The 20,632-nt window shown below is 42.9% G+C and overlaps 1 protein-coding gene across 1 annotated transcript in view; it reads left to right on the top strand.

Moving 5' to 3' along the window:
* The window catches only part of ME3 (malic enzyme 3), a 163,747-nt gene that overhangs the window by 120,595 nt on the left and 22,520 nt on the right, over positions 1–20,632 (top strand). Inside the window, exon 6 of the mRNA XM_040964089.1 lies at positions 4,008–4,111. Coding sequence (XP_040820023.1) covers positions 4,008–4,111 — 104 coding nt within the window. The remainder of the gene's footprint in view (positions 1–4,007; positions 4,112–20,632) is intronic.

The raw sequence follows: 20,632 nt of genomic DNA, 5'->3' as shown, positions 1-20,632 counted from the left end.
CCCTAGAAAGAAGGGACATGCCATGGTAAAGTTCCAAAAGTGTTTTCTCCTATGTATGGCTACATACAGATCAGTTTCTGCAGTTTGTCTTATTCACATGCATCCAGATACTCACACTCAAGATGCATGGCTGAGGGAAATACTCTGATTTAACCAGCTCATTTTGTGCAGATAAAGAGATCCAAAGCAGAAATGACTATTCAGAGGATTGACTCCTTATGGGGCACCTGGCCATGTTGCTGGGGTGGGGTGGGTGAGTAGACTGCTAAAGAAGCAAGGAATTGACCTCCAAGCTGAGTGTTACAGGGCTTCTTCTTACCTTGCAGGAGTATTATGCCCGTGACTAGGGACAATTCACCAGTCACTCTGTAGTGCCATCAGAGGGCTCAGTCTCTGTATGCATGTGATTCATACGGATGCTCAATTTTGGTTCTTTATAGCCTACCTCTGGGCTTAACAAACTTCCAAGAAGAGGAGTAGTAGGCACAATCACCACCCTAAGGGACCCCAATAGCATGACCTAGATCCACAGGTACTCTGAATAACAGGATGCTAGTTGCTATGCAAGATAAATATTTTTCTCAACCATGAGTTTCATTTATTTTGCAGTTTACACCCAATGCTCATTCTTACACCTGGTGAAGAGGAGGATGATTTCCTTATCTGTCTTCTATGACATTTTATCTCCAAAAAAACCTTGGGAGGACAGAATTGGGCATCCAGTCACACAGGAAATAGTCAGCTTTCTTAACTTCCATGCCAGCTTCTCTGGTTTACCTGCTTTGGATGAATGCTTTCATTGATTTCCTTAATTCAAATGAGGCTTGCAATTGAAATGAGATATTTAGCTCCTCAATTAATATTCCCATGCCAGGCACCAGATGGGTACTAGGGCTTTGGGAGTGATTAAGCCCAGTTGCCACCCTGAGAAAAGCTCTTCTTCTAGAAACCATGTTTTCTGCCCTGTTGCTTTGATAAATGTGTTTTATGATCTTGGCCAGCTGATTTAACCTTCCCAAGTCTCAAAATCTGTGCAGAGAAAGACAAGCAAGTGATTTCTAATGAATTTCTTGGTTCTTTTTAAAATTTTTATTGGAAAGGCAGATATACAGAGAGGAGGAGAGACAGAGAAGAAGATTTTCTGTCCATTGATTCACTCCCCCAAGTGGCCGCAACGGCCTGAGCTCAGCTGATCCAAAGCCAGGAGCCTGGAGCCTCTTCTGGATCTCCCATGCAGGTGTAGGGTCCCAAGGCTTTGAACCATCCTCAACTGCTTTCCCGGGCCACAGGCAGGGAGCTAGATGAGAAGCAGGGCTGCCAGGTTTAGAACCGGTGGTGCCCATATGGTGTCCCGGTGAGTTCAAGGTAAGGACATTAGCTGCTAGGCTACCATGCTGGGACCAGATCTTCTTGGTTCTTATTTTAATATTTCCTTAGTTTAGTAATGGGACTCCTTCAACTGAGATCCACAAATGCTTTTTAGAGACTTAACATGAGCCAGCCTTGTGCTAATCTCAGAGGAGACGCAAGTGGACATGGGACAGATCCTTTCTTCAAAGACTCTGCCCTACATGATAAAGCTAATTATCATCCCTGTTTAAATACCCTGCCCAAAGTCACAGAGCTAGCTAAGTGACCACATCTGAATTAAAACCTAGGCTCATCTAAGCCTAGAGCTGGAGCGCCAGTCAGCACATCCTGGGGATGCTCAGAGGAGAGCTTCAGAACTGCAGGCACCATGCCCAGGAATGACCCTTCCTTAACTGTACATTTCTTCCCCCTGTTGACAGGGTTATCACATTTAACTGATAAAAATACAGCATGTCGGGCTCGGTATGGTGGCCTAGGGATAAAATCCTCACGTTGCACATTCCTGGATCCCAAATGGGTGCTGGTTCTAATCCCAGCAGCCCCGCTTCCCATCCAGCTCCCTGTTTGTGGCCTGAGAAGGCAGTAGTGGAGGGCCCAAAAGCTTTGTGCCCTGCAACCACATGGGAGACCTGGAAGAGGCTCCAGGCCCCTGGCTTTGGATGGCTCAGGTCAAGTCATTGCGGCCATTTGGGGAGTGAATCATCAGATGAGGATCTTCTTTGTCTCTCCTCCTCTCTGTATATCTGCCTTTCCATTAAAAGTTAAAAAAAAAATCTTAAATAAAAATACAGCATGCCAGTCAAATTTAAAGTTCAAATAAACAAGTAACTTTTTAGCATAAGTACTTTCCATATAATACTTGAGATATGTTTGTGCTAAGGACAAACATTGTGGCATAGGGGATAAAGACATGACTTGGAACACCAGAAACCCATGTTGGAGTGCTGTTTGAGCCCTGGCTGCTCCACTTGTAACTCCCTGTTAACATACTGCAATAGCAGCAGATAACGGTTCAATTATTTGGACCCCTGCCATCTTTGTGGTCAACCTAGCTGGAGTTCTGGGCTCCTGGCTTCAGCCTGGCCCAGCTATGACCATTATGACCATTTGGAGGAGTAAACCAGTGAATGGAAGCTCTTTCTATCTATGTCTCTCCCTGTGTGTGTGTGTGTGTGTGTGTGTGTGTGTGTGACTCTTCACTTAAAATAAGTAAGTAAATCCTCTTTAAAATAATATAAAATGTTGATTACTTGAAATTCAGTTTTAAATATTTTATCTGGCAGCAATACTTGCTGAAAACTTTTCTTTCAGTGTTTATATGGGAAAGTCAGGGTAGATGAGGACTACAAGGAGGGTGTCCAGGCTAGGTAGCAGTCCCACACTTTGATAGCAGGAATTCTTGCAGCCAGGGATACATAGCAAAACGTGGATTGTTCCACATCATGTCAAGTCAGCTATCATAGTTCCACAAGCTGCTTTAGGGAAGCCATTTTCACTCCTGCTGGAGGAAATCTGGGCAGGCTGGAGACATAGATACTTCTTTCCTCTGATCCCCTTCTACCCGAGTCTGATTTGCAGGACAAGATCCTGGACTTTTCCCATTCCCTGCTGAACTTGTCCAAGAATGGCAGGTACTAGGCAGGGGGCTACTGCCAGATTCCCTGGTCCCCAATATCCCAGGTGACATGGCACTGTCATGGGAGCCAGCCAAAGAAGGCTCTGTGTCACTTTCTAGCTCTGTAACCTTGTGCAGTATAATTGCACTATGGACAATTTTGTCATCTGTCAAGTGGAGGTGACAGTTAAGTCAGACTGTTAAAAGGATCAAAAGCTCAATGCAAATACAAGAAGCTATTTTTTAGTGTCATTTCCATGTAGAAAATTTTTTTCATTTTCATAGAACATGTTACTGTAGAAGTAAAATGTAACAAATGCTAAATATAGATACAGTCACCCTTGTATCTCTAGAGTACTTCATTATGGTTGATCCCCATCTGTACTGCAACTATACTGAGAAATATTATTTGTCATCTCAAGAATCCTTCAGTTCCACTAGAGAATTTGACTCTCCCCAGACATTGCATGTGCAGTACTGAGAAGCTCCTACTGTGCCATGTATCACATCAAGATTCAAATCTATGACTTGGCAGCATTACAAATTAGAGTCCTCCAAGAAGACCTTTAGCAACATTAAAAAAAAATTTTTTTTATGGTTACAGATGGTAGTATCACTGCCAGAGGTGCTGCTAAACATCCTAGGATGTGCCAGTCAGCCCTCACATTAAAGAATAACCAATGCCAAAATCAGTAGTATCACTCCTGAAAATAAACCAGGAACCTTAATCCAGGGGTCCAAAGGCTGTATCTGAGTGAGGCTTGCCTTATTCCAACTATCCTTGACTCCTCAAGTGGGAACCACCTGGGAGTCCACCCTTAGTGGCCTGATGCATACATTTTTGCAGAGATGTCACCACCTGGGCTAAGATTCGAAGGTGGGAGATCCACTCAGCTTCCTATTGCCACCTCCCTTACCATGGCCCCACCCACAAAACTTCTCACTGAACAGGCATACTTGATGAAATCAGCAAAACAGATGTGCTGGGGCAGGTTCGGTAAACATGTGCTGTCTTTTACAGGAGCTGCTCCGAGACCCTTTGTACATAGGCCTGAAGCACCAGCGTGTGCGTGGGAAGGAATATGATGACTTGCTGGACGAGTTCATGCAGGCTGTGACAGACAAGTAAGTGGGCCAGGCTGCTCCTTTGGAGAGAAGATTCTTAAAGATACCATATGTGAAGTCAACACTGATCCTGGTAGATTTACAAACATGAGGCAGGGATGTGCTTTCCCAGATGATCTGAGAAGTCCAACTTGTTCCCATGTTCTTAGTTGAAAGATTAGAGCTGGATATGCTCATTCTCTGGTACAGCCTGAGAGCAGAGAGAAGAGGAGAGGGGAGAGAGTTGACAGCTGCTGGCTTTGTGGTCTGAGAGTGATAAAGTATGTGTTGTCCCGGGAGGACCCCTTACCACTAGGCTTGAGCTGTTCAGGATCCTCAACATGAAAAGGGCTGCTTCAAGAGATGGAGGAAAGACATGTGCTCTTCTGGTGAAATGGTTTTGGCAGGCCCTTTACCTGTAGTGAACTTCAAGGGCCCTAGACTGACAAGATTTATGAGATATCCTCTCTTCACTGAGGTGCATGGTTCTACAGCATCCTCTCCCATTTGCCCACAGGCTGCCTGATTGCTCTGCTCTGACATAAAAGAGCCCTCAAGCATTCATGTTTAATCTGAAAGGCAAGCTAATTAAACCAGAGACTCAGGAGCTTGTTGGAACTCTTAGAACAATGCAGGTACCCTTCTTCTTTGAAGACCTTCAGCCTTTCTGACTACCCCAGCATGCTAAGGTAATAGCAGTGATGGCCTTCCTGTCCTAGGCAAAGTATTCTCTTACCCAAGCTCAGTGTCAGCCACTTGAACTAAACAGTGGGCTGGAGCAAAATCTTCCTGGCCCCTGGAGCTTCTGATGTCTTATTGGGATGGTCATTGGTGATGAGCAAAGTGTATTTGACTCTTAACCCTTCCAGTCTCCGGGTCTGTGACTTTGGGCATTTTATCAGACTTTTCTGAGTCTCTTTATCTGGAAATTTTAAAATACATGGGTGCTTTTCTTGTTGTTGCATTTATTTTCAAGATGAGATGGAAAAAATAATGAAATCGCATGGGATAAGGAGTGAGGGCAGGATGGGGGCACCTGCTCTTGAGTAAGCAGAAGAAGCAAGGATCCAGGGCACACCTGTAAAGCTTAGTCTTAAGAGAACAGAAGACAATAGTAATGGTGGCAGCAGGGGAGGCAGAGTTCTGGGAGAGCTAATCAGGTAGATATGGTGGTGGAAGCATGTGGGAGTCCCATCTAGATGAAGAAAAGTCATCATCCAAGAATGGGGATGGTTAAGGCGTAATGAGAAGGTGGTAGGATTGTTGCATTGTGAGTCCTGGTGAGGTGTGAAAACTGCTGAGTTGGGTTCTAGTTGTAATGCACTGGCAATATAAGAGGTAAACAGCAAGCTGCATATTTACAGCTGAGATTATGGAGAAAGCGCTGCTAATGAGACGTGGCCATCAGAGAAGCCCATTCACTCAAGTCAGCTGCATGAACAGAGGCACGGCCTCCAGAACAAGGGAGATGAATGTTCACTTCATTGTCTCCCTTTCAGGTTACACTAAACACTACATTCAGTCCTGGACAAGATACCATCAATGACCTAAAGCATTTTGGAAATCAGTAACCATGCCAATATCCACGCTGTGAAGGAAATCAAAGGTTTAACTCAGTGGAGAAAAATTCAGACTTGCCTGCATCTGGAATATGGCACTACCTCCAGGCAACTGAAAGTTGTTCTTGCAGACAAGAATTGAACTTGTTTCTCTAGGTCCATGTGGGGAAGAACCAGTTGTTGTAACACCTAGGAAAGTGATTGTAAGCACAACATTGAACAAAGCTACTCCTTGGTGTACTAGATGCTTTGTAGGAACGAGTTTCATGTCACAGAAAGAACTCAAGGATACATTATACAGGGTGACTTAAGAGTAAATTCAGGCATCAAATAGTCTGTAATATGTCTTCATCCCCTCATTATTCTATTCTGATTTCTTAAGCACCTGTGGCAGTGACAGGATAAGAATCATTATTCTGATTTTATGGAAAACTGAGAGTCAAGATCATTATTCTTGTGTCACACAGTACCTGGCAAGACTAAGTGTTGAAGCCTGATCTGCTGACTCCAAATTCATACTGGTTTCTACAATGACAAGTTACCTGTAGATAAGATGAGAAGGGAATAAAATTGGCTGAGAGCTCATTTTTAGTTTCCTGTTTCCAGGGTTCACTGCTTATCTAGTGAGGCAGTAGTCATCCCATGATTCCCTGAAGAGAAGTCTTGCTATTCGTGTGAGAAGGTTAAATAAACTAGGATGTAAACGGCTCTTCAAATTATCATCAAAGTCAGCTCACAGATTCACAAACATACGCAGGCAGCCCAGGGTGAACCCTTGGTGGAGGCATGAGTCAGCCAACAGGAATGTGTCCTTAAGTGGGAAAGGCAGTGGACTGACGTCTGGGGATTTGCCTTTCTAGTAAGCAAAAGCAGATGTTTCTGGGGATCCTGTAGGTGAGGAGTGAGCTGATCTCCCCAGGCACTTTTGGAGATTTAGTAGCCCTAATATGGATTGCTCAGCCTGGGGGTGAGACAGGAGCTCCGAAACTGGACACTATGCATTTTAAGAAAGAATCTTGGAAAGCATTGACTCCTGCCTTCAATATCCTTGTCTTGGCCCAAACATCCTGCTAATAAAAGCTCTACCTTCTTGCTCGCCTACAACTTGGGATATTGTCTTAGGATTTTTGCTCTTACAAAACTCACTGTAGCTAAGTTCCTATCTTAGAAGCTCAGCTCCTGAGAAGGAACCAACAGGACAAAAGCAATTTCCATTTAAGTATGCAAAATATAGCGATTGATAGCTAGGAGTATTCTCAAAACAAAGCCACAAACAGATGTCTCACAGCAAAGATTAGTTTCTCCATTCTCCTTTCTCTTTGCCATCCATATGGGAGACTTCGATTGAATTCCTGGCTACATTCTTTGACCTGGCCCAATCCCAAGTGTTTTGGGTATATGGGGAGCAAACTAGTAGATGGGATAATCTCTCTCCCTCTCTATCTACCTCTCCAATAAATTTTTTAAAGTTTATCTGAAAGGCAGAGCTGCAGACAGAGAGGAGCAAGAGAGACAGAGAAAGTGACAGCAAGAGAGATTCCCATCAGCTGTTTTACTCCTCAAATGGCCACAACAGCCAAGACTGGGTCAGACAGAAGCCTCCTGGTTTCTGGAAACCCATTGGGATCTCCCATATATGAGTGGAAGAAGCCCAAGTACTTGAGCCATCTTTCTTGGACACATTTGAGGGACCTGGATCAGAAGTGGAGCTGCTGGGAGGGAGCAAAAGTATATAAATACCAGAGGCACAGTTCATTGAGACCATCAGATTATATCTCATCCGGCATGGAAAGAACAAGTGTTCTATGAAAATGTAATAAGGAAATTCAAGGAAGGAACAGAAATGTACAGGAGAATTAAACAAATAAGCAAGGAGATGTGTTGTTTACAATTGAAGGGTATTTTTATGGAGAACCAGCTATGTACTAGACTCCTGACCAAGCATGGTGAGCCATCCACTGGAAATAAGCAGCCCTATTCCCAAAGAACTTTGCAGTCAAAAAGACTAAGAAGGCACAGAGGACTGAACTATCTAAACCCCAGTAGATAAATAAGAAATGTCTTTGGCCAATGCATAAATGGCACATGTCCAGTGCTATCGGTCACTGTAATGAGGGTCAAAAGAAATAAGAGGAACTTGACAGCCCTTTTAAAGAGTCAAATCTTGGTTAAGTTTATTTATTCACTTGAAAGACAGAACATCGAGAGAGAGGAAGAGAGAGGAAGAGAGAGAGAGATCAGCCTGGAACTCCATCCAGGTCTTTTACGTGGGTGGCACAGACTCAACTATAAGCCATCACCAGCTGCCCCCCAGGATGATATAAGTAGGAAGCTGGATTGGAAGTAGAGTAACCAAAACTCAAACCAGGAACTCGGATATGAGATGGAAGTATCCCAGGCAGCGGCCTCTGTACTGCTACATTCCCAACCTCACCCTCACCTGCCCGAGAAGATCAATTTTAATTAGACCATAATTAGAGAGAAATATTGAAATGTTTGCTGCTGATCTTCAGCTCACTGAAAATGTGGAAGAATGAGTAATTAGGAGTGATTGGGAAAAGGTGAAATTGTACAAGTTTGGGGCTGAATTTGAGCAAACACCAGCAGGAAGAATGGCATTCCATATGGAAGAGGGGAGAGGAGTGTATAAGTGCTGGAGTCAGACAGGAGAACCTGGAGTTCTAGTGTTCAAGCACAGGAGAAAGTAAAAGTCACAATTCCAGAAAAGAGAGAAAATTCACCTCTCCTGGGTCCTTGTTCCATGTGGACCTCAACTGGCTGGAGAACACGTGTTCATGTGGGGTAAGGGCAGATTTCCCTTCTTCATTGATTCAAACACCAAATCTGACATATACCCAGAAAAAGTGCTTTACTAACTGTCTAGGTGTCCCTCCACCCGGCAAGTTAACACCAAAACCTAACCATCATTATAACAGGCCTTCAAACCCACACAAAGAATCACATTACTAGAGCTGGAAAGTGTAAAGGGTTTTAATCACCTAATCTCAGTATTTTAAACCACACTCCTTAAGCCCATGATTGTACATTGGGCCTCTGAGTGATAGAAATGAAATAATTTATACTAATTATAATATATTTAACCAACTCAAAACACTTAATTGTTCTAAATTGCTTTCTGCATTAAATTTCTTCTCAATATTTCATTAAGAATTTTATCTGCAGGCCCAGCATGGTAACCTAGCGGCTAAAGTCCTTGCCTTGCATGCAACAGGATCCCATATGGGCACCAGTTCTAATCCTGGCAATCCTGCTTTCCATCCAGCTCCCTGCTTGTGGCCTGGGAAAGCAGTTGAGGATGGCCCAAGGCCTTGGGACCCGGCCCCACCATATGGGAGACCTGGAAGAGGCTCCATGATCCTGGCTTCGGATTAGTGCAGCACCAGCCATTGTGGCTGCTTGGGGAGTAAATCAACAGGCAGAAGATCTTTCTTTCTGTCTCTCCTCTTCTCTGAGTATCTGGCTTTCCAATAAAAATAAAGTAAATTGGGCCCAGCGCGGTGGCACAGTGGTTAAGGTCCTCGCCTTGCACACCCCCGGGATCCCATATGGGCGCCGGTTCTATCCTGGCAGCCTCGCTTCCCTTCCAGCTCCCTGCCTGTGGCCTGGGAAAGCAGTCGAGGACAGCCCAAAGCTTTGGGACCCTGCACCAGTGTGGGAGACCCGGAAGAGGCTCCTGGCTTCGGATCGGCATAGCATCCATCAGCCATTGTGCTTACTTGGGGAGTGAATCATCGGACGGAAGATCTTCCTCTCTGTCTCTCCTCTCTGTATATCCGCCTTTCCAATAAAAAAATAATAAAAATAAATCTTTTTAAAAAAATAAAGTAAATCTAAAAAAAAAGAATTTTATATGCAAAAAAAGTTAAAGCTATCCATCCAATACTTCATTTGCAACCGGATAAAGTCAACAATGCCAGCCATAACCAGCAAAAATAGAAGAGGGCTTCAAAAATTTAGTGGGGGTGTGGTAGATAAAGGGAGGATGGTTGAGGTGGCATAGTTCATTAAGTTACCTTTCAAGACACCTGCATCCACATCGAACTGCTTGGTTCATGTCCAATGTACCTCACATTTCCAATCCAGGTTCCTTCTAATGCCCATCTTGACAGGCAACAGGCAATGGCCCAATTGCTTAAGTTCGTACCACCCACATGGAAAATGCAGATAGCATTCCTGGCCGCTGACTTCAGCCAGCCTGAGCCCTGGCTGTTGCCATCATTTGAGTGAACCAGTGGACAGAAGATTCTCTCTCCCCTCTTCCCTTCCCCATCCCATATGTTTCTCTGCCTTTTAAATATATATAAAGAATTTTTAAAACAATGCAAATTTTCTATGAAATTTTAAAAACTCCCTCATAGTGTTAGAAGTTGACAAGATGTAGGAGGAATTTAGAAGCAGGAGCCATAGTAATGGCATAGTCAAATTCCTCCTCCCCCAAGTAGATCCACCCTGACTAGCCCAAAAACTTTTATCCTGTTTTTAATCATATTAATCATATAACTGATTTGCTAATTCATCATGCACTGCATCTATAATATCATTTTTTGTTTTACTTTAGTACTTTTGCTTTAAAGCTTTTGTTGGTGTTTAACCTTTCAATTAGAGAAAAGACTGGAAAAAGTCCTACATAGACTGCTGTAGAAGAGCTCAGATATTAATGTGGTCTGAGTGAGTGGTTAGTAATTAAATAGGGAAAAAGAGAGAAAGACAGAGCGAAAGAGAGAGAGATACATTCTCATGTGCTAGTTCGTTCCCCAAATGCCTTCATTGCCTTAGGCCAGACTGAGGCCAGAACTAGAAAATCAATCCAAGTCTGCCATGTAACAGGAAACCTAATTACTTGAATCATTACCACGCCCTTCCAGGATTTGACATAACAGTAACCTGAGATTGGAAGTCAAGGCACTCTGATACAAACTACAGGCATCTGAACCAGCATCTGGCTGATCAGACCAAATGCCAGCCCAAAGAGAATGAGTTCTAAAGCTCATTGCTACTTCAAGTCCTCTGGCGCTAATGACTCCACCAGACAGGAATCATGGCTTTCCCCACGGTGCACCCAGTTACAGGGAAAATTTGGGACCCATTGGTTGATTGGCAAGTTGGTACATGGAAAGCTCTCATCTGGCCAACTGTCAGAATGGACTGAAGCCTATGAATCTGACCACATAGGAGGAAGCTCATGGGAGGAACTCTGGAATTCATTCATTTGTAGCTTGTCTGGCCTCAGGAAGAGCAGGACATTTTCCACTCAGCCTGACATGGCTAATTGTTGACTCTCCAGCTCTAACATGTTCCCATCAAATTGGAGCCAGATGTTGCATGTTGATAGATCCCCAGGCCTGCAAGAAACCTGTCATGGGTCACAAAAAGGCCTGAGAGATTGTACCAAAGTTCAAACTCACACCGAATTCCAAAACACCTATTCATTTCCACTGTGGCCAGGTAGACTGAACTATTGCAGGGATGCACTTCCTGAGTGAAGGTCCAGTCTCAGGACTAAGAACAAAATGTTCTGGAAGAAATTCACTGGCTGAGAAGGTGAATTTAGTGACACGACACAAGCTAGCTGTTTCTTTCTTTTTTTCTTTTTCTGTTTTCTTAGCTGCCTTATTGCATTGCTGAAAATCAAGAATAGGAGCAAAATTATGTCCACATTTGAAGCTTTCAGATTGCAATAGAGGAAATGAAGGAATAGAAGGGAGAAGTCGTAATTCTCCTTAATGCAATAATAATAATAACAGCAATATGCACAACTTTGGTTCGTTAAATTGCTTATTGTGTGCAGACACTGACATGGCTCTTTACATAGCTGTTAACTCACTTTCTCAATAAGCTTGTGACATAGGTACTATCACTAACATCATTTCGAGACAGGAGATACTAAGGTTATAAAGTTTGAATACCTTGCCTAAGAAAGGGGACCCTACTAAGATTTCAAATACTAGCTGTAGTTGTTCAAAATTAAATATTCTAGAGTTCAATATTTATATTTGAACTTCTACATTTTAAAATTATGTTTATTTGTTGTTTTCTTTTTTAATTTAAAAGACACAAAGTAAGAGATAAACAGAGAGAGATCTCCCATACACTGGTTCACTCCCCAAACACCTGCAAGAGCTGGCACTGGGCCAGACTAAATTCCCAGACATGGGCATTCAATCTAGGACTCCCACAGAGCCTAACTATGTAAGCCATCACCTACTGCCATGAGCATTAGCAGGAAACTAGACTAGGGAGTGAAGCCAGGACTCAAACCCAGACTCTCTGGCACGGAGATGTCTTAATCCTGATGCTAAATGACTACCTCTGAATATTTCATTTAAGATATATTTATTAACAAGTTACTTAATTTGTCTCTGTCTTGGTTTCCTCTTCTCTGAGACTCATTGTTAAGACCTAACTTGTAGAGACAACTTCTGATGGCTAGATGAGACTATCCAGTAAAATATTTAACATTACCTGAACGACAATAAACATCAAATAACGTTTTCTACAATTAGTTATCATTGATAACATAAACACTTACAGCAAACTGCCTTTCCAAAGCTGCTTGCAGCAATGATTAGTGGTGCTCATTTATGCTTATGTTTATATATTTTTATATCTGTCACTATTTACCATGATCCCCTCCTACTTACCCATCCCTTCCATTCAAATATTATTTCCCATATCTTCCCCAATGAACTTACAAAGGAAAAAATTTTTTTAATTTAAAAATCAGCATTGGGTGTGACATACCTCCATCTTCAATTCCTGGAACATACAATTAGTAAATACCTTTGCTAAGAAAAGGGATCATGTTAAGATCCCAAATACTAACTATGGTTGCAAAGATCACATATTCTACATTTTAAGTATCTGCGTTTGAACCTCTAAATTTTAAAAATTATATTATGTATGTACTATGTATGTATGTGGGCCATACAGACCCACCACCCTTAGATAAACTGTCCTTTTGCATACCTGGACCACTCTGCTGGGAAACACATCTCTTAGAAATGAGAAACAGAAACTGCCCCCAGGATCAACTCAGTGACACCGGTTTCTTGAAAGGCTCCACCTGCAGCAACCTTGTACTCAGTCTGTGGGGCTGGGAGGAAAATTTGACAGCTTCACCTCCTGCTCGTTTCCTTGTTCCCTTAGCTCCATTCACTCTATCATTCCTATTGCTCCTCAAACAGCCTTGGTCACCTGCATTACAGCTCCAGAGCCCTTGAACTTGCGACCTTGAATGGCCTTCCATGCCCATGGATGTTTCCTTCTCATCATTCAGGCCTGGTTCACACTCAGCCAGTGTCGAGTGTGGTGGGCATTGTAACTGAGAGTGCTAACAAGGGGAAGTAACGAGCCTTCTTCACCATCCCAGGGGAATGACAAGGAGCTTATAGGTGAGAAAGTGGAGGAAACCTCCATGCAGATTTGTTGTCCACAGTAGCAATGCATACATGGTGCAAAAATCCCCCTAATTCATGAATATACAAGATTGTCCCATGCCACTAATATTACTGGGGAACCTGCAGAAGGAAAAGTAAACCATCTCTAAAAGGGCATGTCTACAGTTTACCACATGTGGGATTCAATTTCCCAGAGAAAATGAATTCATTATGTACAGCCACCGACATGGCAAAAACCCTCAATGTAGGAAAATAAAATATAAAATAGAAGAACTAGAGTCTCAAGAAAAATAACTATGCTGAGAGACTGTAAAAAATTGATATAAAGTCATTGAAGATTTTTTAAAAAGCAGAATCTAATGCTAACAATACCTAACACTATAGAAAAAAATAGCAGCGAGTTTTGAAAAATAAGCAAAATTACCAGGATTGAAAAAACACTTATAGGAATCCAAGAGGATCCAGTAGTGTCAGGGCAAGACACAATGAAGAGTCCATCTCTGCAAATGGCCATCTGCAGGCATTGCAGACACCCTTCTTTCCTACTCCCAAATGCCCAGAAATAAAAAAAGCTTTATCAGGAAAGATTTTACAACTACTAAGGAGTAGAGCATTTCTAGAGGGAAAGAAAGAATAGATAAGATTGGAATCCACAAAGCCAAGCCTTGTCAAAAAGTGGTAATTTCCAACAATCCTATGGCATGTTGTTTTTATCCCCATTTTCTTTTTTTTTTCTCCCATGTATTGTGCACCAATACACAACCTTTTTTTTAATTCTAATTACTCATTTTATCGGGTTCTCCCAGTTTTTTTTTAATAACTGGAGAAAATTCTAAAAATATGTGATTTCATCAAGATAAATCATTTAAGTAAAAAAAAAAATACCTGGAGTATTTTTTTATAAACACACCAAACTATTAAGGAATGAAATTGCCAAGGATTTTTTCTTTCCAAACCATTCATCTCTATAATGTGTGTTTACATGCAAGCATTTCCTTTGTAATTCACAAAACACAATTTATTTAAATTATGAGTTAAACAGCAATAGTGGCTCAGAGACAATTGCTTACAAAAGCAAAACAAGGCCACAATAATAGCATCATCCATAAACTAAATAATCAAAAGATAAGCAAGTGTCCCACTTTTTACCCTCTTGTGAACTGGGTGCTGGACTCCTTGAAGGACAATACAGCAGGTCAAACATTCACTCATATAATGCAACAATCCTGTGCTGTGGATACAGTGTTTGTCCTCCTATTGAAATATAAATTCTGGGGAAGCATTTTTGTCTCCTCTCTTCAGTGTATCTGAAGTATTCAGAACAATGCCTAGTGCCATGTGGGTTTTCAATAACTGTTTCTTTAATGAATGCATATTTTGTAGATGAGGAAACTAACAGAGAGAGTAAGAACCTGCTCAAGGTCATGCAGTTAATAAATAATAAATGATAGAACCAAGCTTTGAACCTAAGCAGTCTAACTCCTGAACTCACTCCTAAATTGGAAACTCATCATGCTGTTCTCTTGGATGAAACAAAAGATATTCCAATACATTCTAGGCTCATCTGGATATATCAGACTAGGAGGACAAATAGGAGGAAGGTCTCATGAAAGTCAGTCTAGTTTATTCACTTGTGTTCAATGTCCTGCTTGCCCCAACCATAAGGAAGGGAAGGGCTGTTTTGTGATAATTCAACACACACAATCTGGGCAGACATAAATGCTGAAGTACTATAGCCAGCTGGTGGGTTGGTAACTGAGAAAAGGACATGGGCTTGAAGGAGAGGAGGCTGAGTGAATCACTGGTTCCAAGAGAAAAAGCTCAGTATTGACCACTGACCTTTGAGGGGTCAGGAGGGCAGCAGATACGCCATCGTTCTTTTCCCAGCCCTAGCATTCCTGGTGCCATTTGCGTGCTTGCCTCGGAACTCAGGCCAAGAGGGAAATTCAGGAGGAAATCGAAACTGTTCCTGAAGTGCTTTCTGTCTGGACTCATTGCCAGAGCAGTGACGGAGGCATAGACACGTTCTCCTTGGACTTTTGCTTAGAAACTGTTGCTTCCTGTGACTGTCATGCTGGTCAACGGGATTTCCACCTTCAGTAGGAATACCAGCCACAGGAGCCCGCCAGTCTGTCCAGCATACCAGGAAATCTCCCAGAGTCAGGACTCACCTCCGGGTTGGGATCCCTTCCACTGCTTCCGTGCCAAGGGCAGCTCCTGTGGCTGCAGAGTCTACTCCTCTTCCCACCCAGTATGGAATGTCTCTGTCTTTTATGACATTGAAACCTGGGATTTTCTGCCTTCTAGCCCTTGGTCTGCTTTTTCCCCTCAAAACCACACAACATAAGTGCTTAATTCCTTGTCCACAGATCAGCCCTTCATTTGTTTAAAGATCCCACTGGACATCACTCCATGTGCTCTTTTCAATGTTCCCTCTTTCTGCAGTCTACTGCATTTGATGTCCTCACCCATCCAATAATCTCCCTGCACCCTCTGCCTGTAGCAGAGTGAGTCACAGGATTGGCTTGCTGTGCAGTAATAGCTTATATGTAGAAAATGAATCAACACCTTAAGCAAAAACATGTGGCTGCACAAGGGTACACAGTAATTGGGAAGCAGTAAAACGTACCGAGAGTGTCCAATGGCATAAACGCATGTTGAGGGACAGGGTAAGGACCAAAGTAAACACTACTAGAATTTGAAAATAACCCCAAGGCAGTGAAAGTTTTTCTAAGAGTTTCAGGAAACAAGTGATCTGCACCAACTCATGCCTAAGAAGATGTAGAAGGGCCTGGCACAATGGCTCAGTGGCTAAATCCTCACTTTGCATGCACTGGAATCCCATGTGAGCTCCAGTTCATGTCCCAGCTACTCCAATTCCCATTCAGCTCCCTGCTGGCAGCCTGGGAAAGCATAAAGGATGGCCCAAAGCCCTAGGACCCTGCATCCATGTAGGAGACAAGGAAGAAGCTCCTGGCTCCTGGCTTTGGATCAGCTCAGTTCTGGCCATTGTGGCCACTTAGGGAGTGAACAGTGGATGGATGAGCTTTCTCTCTGTCTCTATGTAAATCTGCCTTTCCAATAAAAATAAATAAACCTTTTTTAAAAATATGCAGAAGACAGTATGGGGAAAGGGAGACAGGGGCTGATATGTGCCATGGCAGCCAGCATCCCATATGTGCACCGGTTCAAGTCCCTACTGATCCATTTTCAATCCAGTTCTTGAAAATCTCCAGAGCTTTTCAATTCTTGGGCTCCTGCAACCACATGGGAGACCCAGAAAAAGCTCCTGGCTCCTGGCTCTAGAATGGTCCAACTCCAGCTATTGTGGCCACTTGGGGAGTGAACCTGCAGGGAAAGATCTCTCTCTCTCTCTCTCTCTCTCTCTCTCTCTCTCTCTCTCTCTCTGTTTCTGCCTCTCCTTTGTCTCAGTGTAAGTTGTCTCACTATAAGTCTGCCTTCCTAATTAATTAAGAGAAAGAAAGAAGGAAGGAAGGAAGGAAGGAAGGAAGGAAGGAAGGAAGGAAGGAAGGAAGGAAGGAGGGAAGGAAGGAGGGAAGGAAGGAGGGAAGGAAGGAGGGAAGGAAGGAGGGAAGGAAGGATTTGAGAGAGGTAAGATCAGTGATCTTCACCAAAAGCAGCAATTACAGTAGCCCCCAGCAAGAGATGGCCCCCCTGAGTCGACTCACCTCAGCCCTATATAAGCTCTTTCTGCAAAGTCTTCTCCCCAGGTGCATTATGCCAAGGCTACAGTGCAAGTTGTCTGGTCAGATACACTTAGAAAGTGCTAGATTAAGCAAGTTTCTTAACATAGGACTTTTCAGAGCCTTTAATATGTGTTGTATATGTTACATGCAATAATTGAGTTTTCCAAACTTGTTTAACCACTGAACCCCTTTCTGATTGTACATCAAGGGACTAGAATTCAGTGAAATATGTAGAATAGAAAAAAATACCTAGCGTTTTCATGAGCTTCCAGGTACTTTGGTTCTTGGAAACAAAGATAATGAAACAAATGGTTTTCTTCTGGTTAATAACCGATGTTCTCATTGAACACTCGTGATCAGAAGGTGTGCAATTTGTTGAAAGAAAGAGCAAATTCCCACAGTAATATGAGCAGTAACTTGAGTCATTCTATTTGGAGACTGGCTGAGCAAGTTCACCAGCTCCTTTCAGATCTCTCCTGTTTATTCAGGCCTGAAAAAGGTCAGGTCCAGGTGTTTGAAAGAATGACAGGTCCTGACCTTCAGAACAAAGAAATGATGTCTGCAATTCCTGGAATGTTCTACTCTAGCACCCCTTATTCTGCATCTTGTCAGCTCCCTGGGGAAGGACAGACAGTCACCTGCAATCTACCCTGTGCTGGGGGGGCCGTACCGCAGATGACACGTGCCTGGCTCTGTCAGACATGGTCTAGGTTTTGTGCCCCTGGCAGGCTCCTGAGCACAGGTCTCCAGATGCAAGCATCCTCTTTGCTTAAGTGCTGTGGAGGAAAAAAAAGTGAATCAAATATCCACTCATCAGCCTTGTGATCTAAGTGAGTCCAGGCCTTTAACTGCTTTCCCTGGTAGCTCCTAGGCCATTTCCTAGCTAGTCTCCAGAGTTGGAAAGTCTGGGCAGCTAGTGTGTGGCTTGGGGAGGTGCCTCTTTCCCCATTGCAGGAATTCTCCAGTGGAGAATCATCAGATGTTTTTCAGCCACTGCCAGGGCTGCAGGGTGAAGAGTTCAAAAGCGTGAAAGGAAACAAACAGGAATCAGCTGGGTAACGGATGGTCTCTGGACAGAAAGGACACTGCCAGCCCTAAAATCACAGCTCTGGGAGCGGGGCTCTGAAGGGATCCTGCTGCTGCTGCTCCCACAGTGTGTCCTAAAGAGTGGCCTCTGCAGCCCTGTTCCCTCAGATAGCCTAGTTTGTGTAAGCATCTGGAGGACTAAGTCACAAACTCTCCAGGTTTTTTTAAGCCAGGTTGTTTTTACTAAGAATGGCCACTAATCCCTGCTTTGGCTTTGGAGAAATATGAGTTGTACCCTTTACATATCAGCACCAACTCCATACAAGGAGGTTCTCAGACCAGGAAACAGATTCAGAGTAATAAAGGGCACGTCACCAAACATCATTGTGAGAAACAAAAAGAACATAGTTTTTTTCTACCTCTGTCTTCAAAATTTTCTACACCATGTAGAAATCTCTGCCTTTCAAAATGGAGAAACACATTTAGCTTTATCATATATTTAGTTTCATCTTTTAAAAATCAGTATTTTTATAAAGAGCCAAGTAAATATGGTCAGAGTCACATGGAGCCAAAGTCAAATTCCAACTCCACCTCTTTACCAAGGGCGACAAAGGAAAGAGTCCCTGGGTAAACAACATCCTTATGCAGCTCGGGATTCCTTCTCTGAAAGCAGTGGCTATGTCAAAAAGTCACACAAGCATTAACAGGGAGTGTATACAAAAAGTTTAGTTTAGAGGCTGTTTTTCTAAATATATATTTATGTATTTATTTGAAAGGCAAGGTTATGAAAAGAGTAAAACAGACACAGAGAGAAAGAAAAGAGGAAGAGAAGCTGGAACAGCAGGGTGAAGATTGCAAAGCCACAGATACAGACAATGGGTAGATGAAGCAACAGGGAGGAAAAGTAGGAGAGAATGTTGTCAGAGACTGAAAAGAAGCAGAGTGAAAACCTAGAGTAGACGTTCTTCCTGACTGTGAAAGATTGAGGGAGCAGCCATCGTCATGGATGTCTTTGAGGGTAGGGGTCTACAGGATCTTAATCCAAGGAGCTCTGGGCCTAGGCTATTGCCTGGTGGTCCACAGGATCTTTCATGCAGTTCCAAGTAAAGATTAAAGTGACTTGCATTAACAAGGTTTGTATTCCACGTGCCCTTAAAATGCTCTATGAGCCAGAGGAAGGTTTCTTATATAAGACTAAATTAAACCTTGAGTAATAATCATACATACACTGAATAAAGGTATTTGTTTATAATCTTACCTTATTTTCACCCCCTCTGAAAATGAATAGTGATGTCTCTTAAAGGTCAAGTGTGTGTGTGCGTGTGTGTGTGTGTGTGTGTGTGTGAAAGAGAGAGAGAGAGAGAGAGAAACGCATGATTTGTTTTGTTATCTGACCTTTTCAATGTTTTTGCTCTAAGCAGTTCCGGAACAACACTGGAAGCCCTGTGGAAATTATTTACAGTCAAATGTCACCAACATCCAAAGACATTCTGTTTCCCCCTCCCAATTTGAATTCTTGAAATTCACACCATGAAAAAAAAAAAACTTCACTGTAAATGGTTGCTTGGCAGACAGAGAGTTATACTTCTGCAAGGTTTTATCCATCGTTTCTATTTCCATTGTAACAGAAGAGGTCTGGGTGGTAGGTCAGGAGACACAGTAACCCCCGGCCCACTATCCACCGTCATCAACACTTTCTCTGTGGTTGTAAATACAAATTGTGATTCGAATGATTCTTGTACTTAGCAATTTACAGTCTATAAATCAACCTCAGAGTAGAGTTAATAATACAGCATTATACACTTGAGATTTGCTAAGAGAAGAGCTCTTAGGTTCCCATACCACATTTATGAAAAGATGACTATGTGAGTGTGAGATGATGCATATGTTATTCAGTGTGGTGATGGTCATAATTTAATAACGTGTACGAATACCAGATCTCTACATTGTACACTGTAATGTATATGACTTTGTCAGGTGTACCTGAATAAAGCTGGAGAAAAAACACTCTCAGCTTTAAAAAAAAAAAATTGCTTGCTTGTTTATTTGTTTGAAAGAACTAAAGAGAGAGAAATTTTTCATCCACTGGTGCATTCCCCACAATCTCCCATCTGGGCATCTTCTACTGCTACACATGGTCAGAGAACTGGATTGAAAGTAGAACAGCTGGGACTAGGATTCAACACCCATATGGGATGCTGGTGTTTCAGGCAACATCTTTTTACACACTACACTGCAATGCCAGTCCCCACCCTCAGCTTTTAATCCTCACAACCACCCTCACCCATCCACACCAAAAGTTGGCTGGTATTGTTGTGCCCATTAACAGGTGGGAAACCAATGCAGAAGAGAGTGGTGCAGAGACACATGCAAGGTCACTCAGATGTCTGTGGCGAGGAAGGTCAGGCCTGCCAGCCTCTTGACCCAAGCCCAGCACCACTATCGGCATGGGGCTCAGGCAGGTCACTGTCTCTGTTTCTGCCCTTGTATTATGAACACAACTTGAACTACTCTGATTGGAAGCAGCTCTGACTGGCTAAGCTTCTGGAAGGACCAAAACATGAGTAAACGGATGTTTACCCACTACAATTTCTGCTGAATAATATAAGCCATGCACAGCATTATTAAACTAGAAACAATGTTTCCTGGACCAACCACACCAAAAAGATACCTGCTTGAATGGGCGTTTAGCACAGCATTTGAGATGCCACCTGGGACACACATCCCACCTCACAGTGCCTGTGTTTATGAGTTTTAACTCCACTTCTGAGTCCTCAGCACGTGCTCTCTGGTATTCTCATGTGCCTCAATCCCTTCCACTCATGGTGAGCC

Source organism: Ochotona curzoniae, unplaced genomic scaffold, assembly GCF_017591425.1.
Source record: "Ochotona curzoniae isolate NIBS_2020 unplaced genomic scaffold, NIBS_Ocur_1.0 scaffold_3223, whole genome shotgun sequence".
Taxonomy (NCBI): Eukaryota; Metazoa; Chordata; class Mammalia; order Lagomorpha; family Ochotonidae; genus Ochotona; species Ochotona curzoniae.
This window is presented reverse-complemented; position numbering and strand designations above follow the sequence as displayed.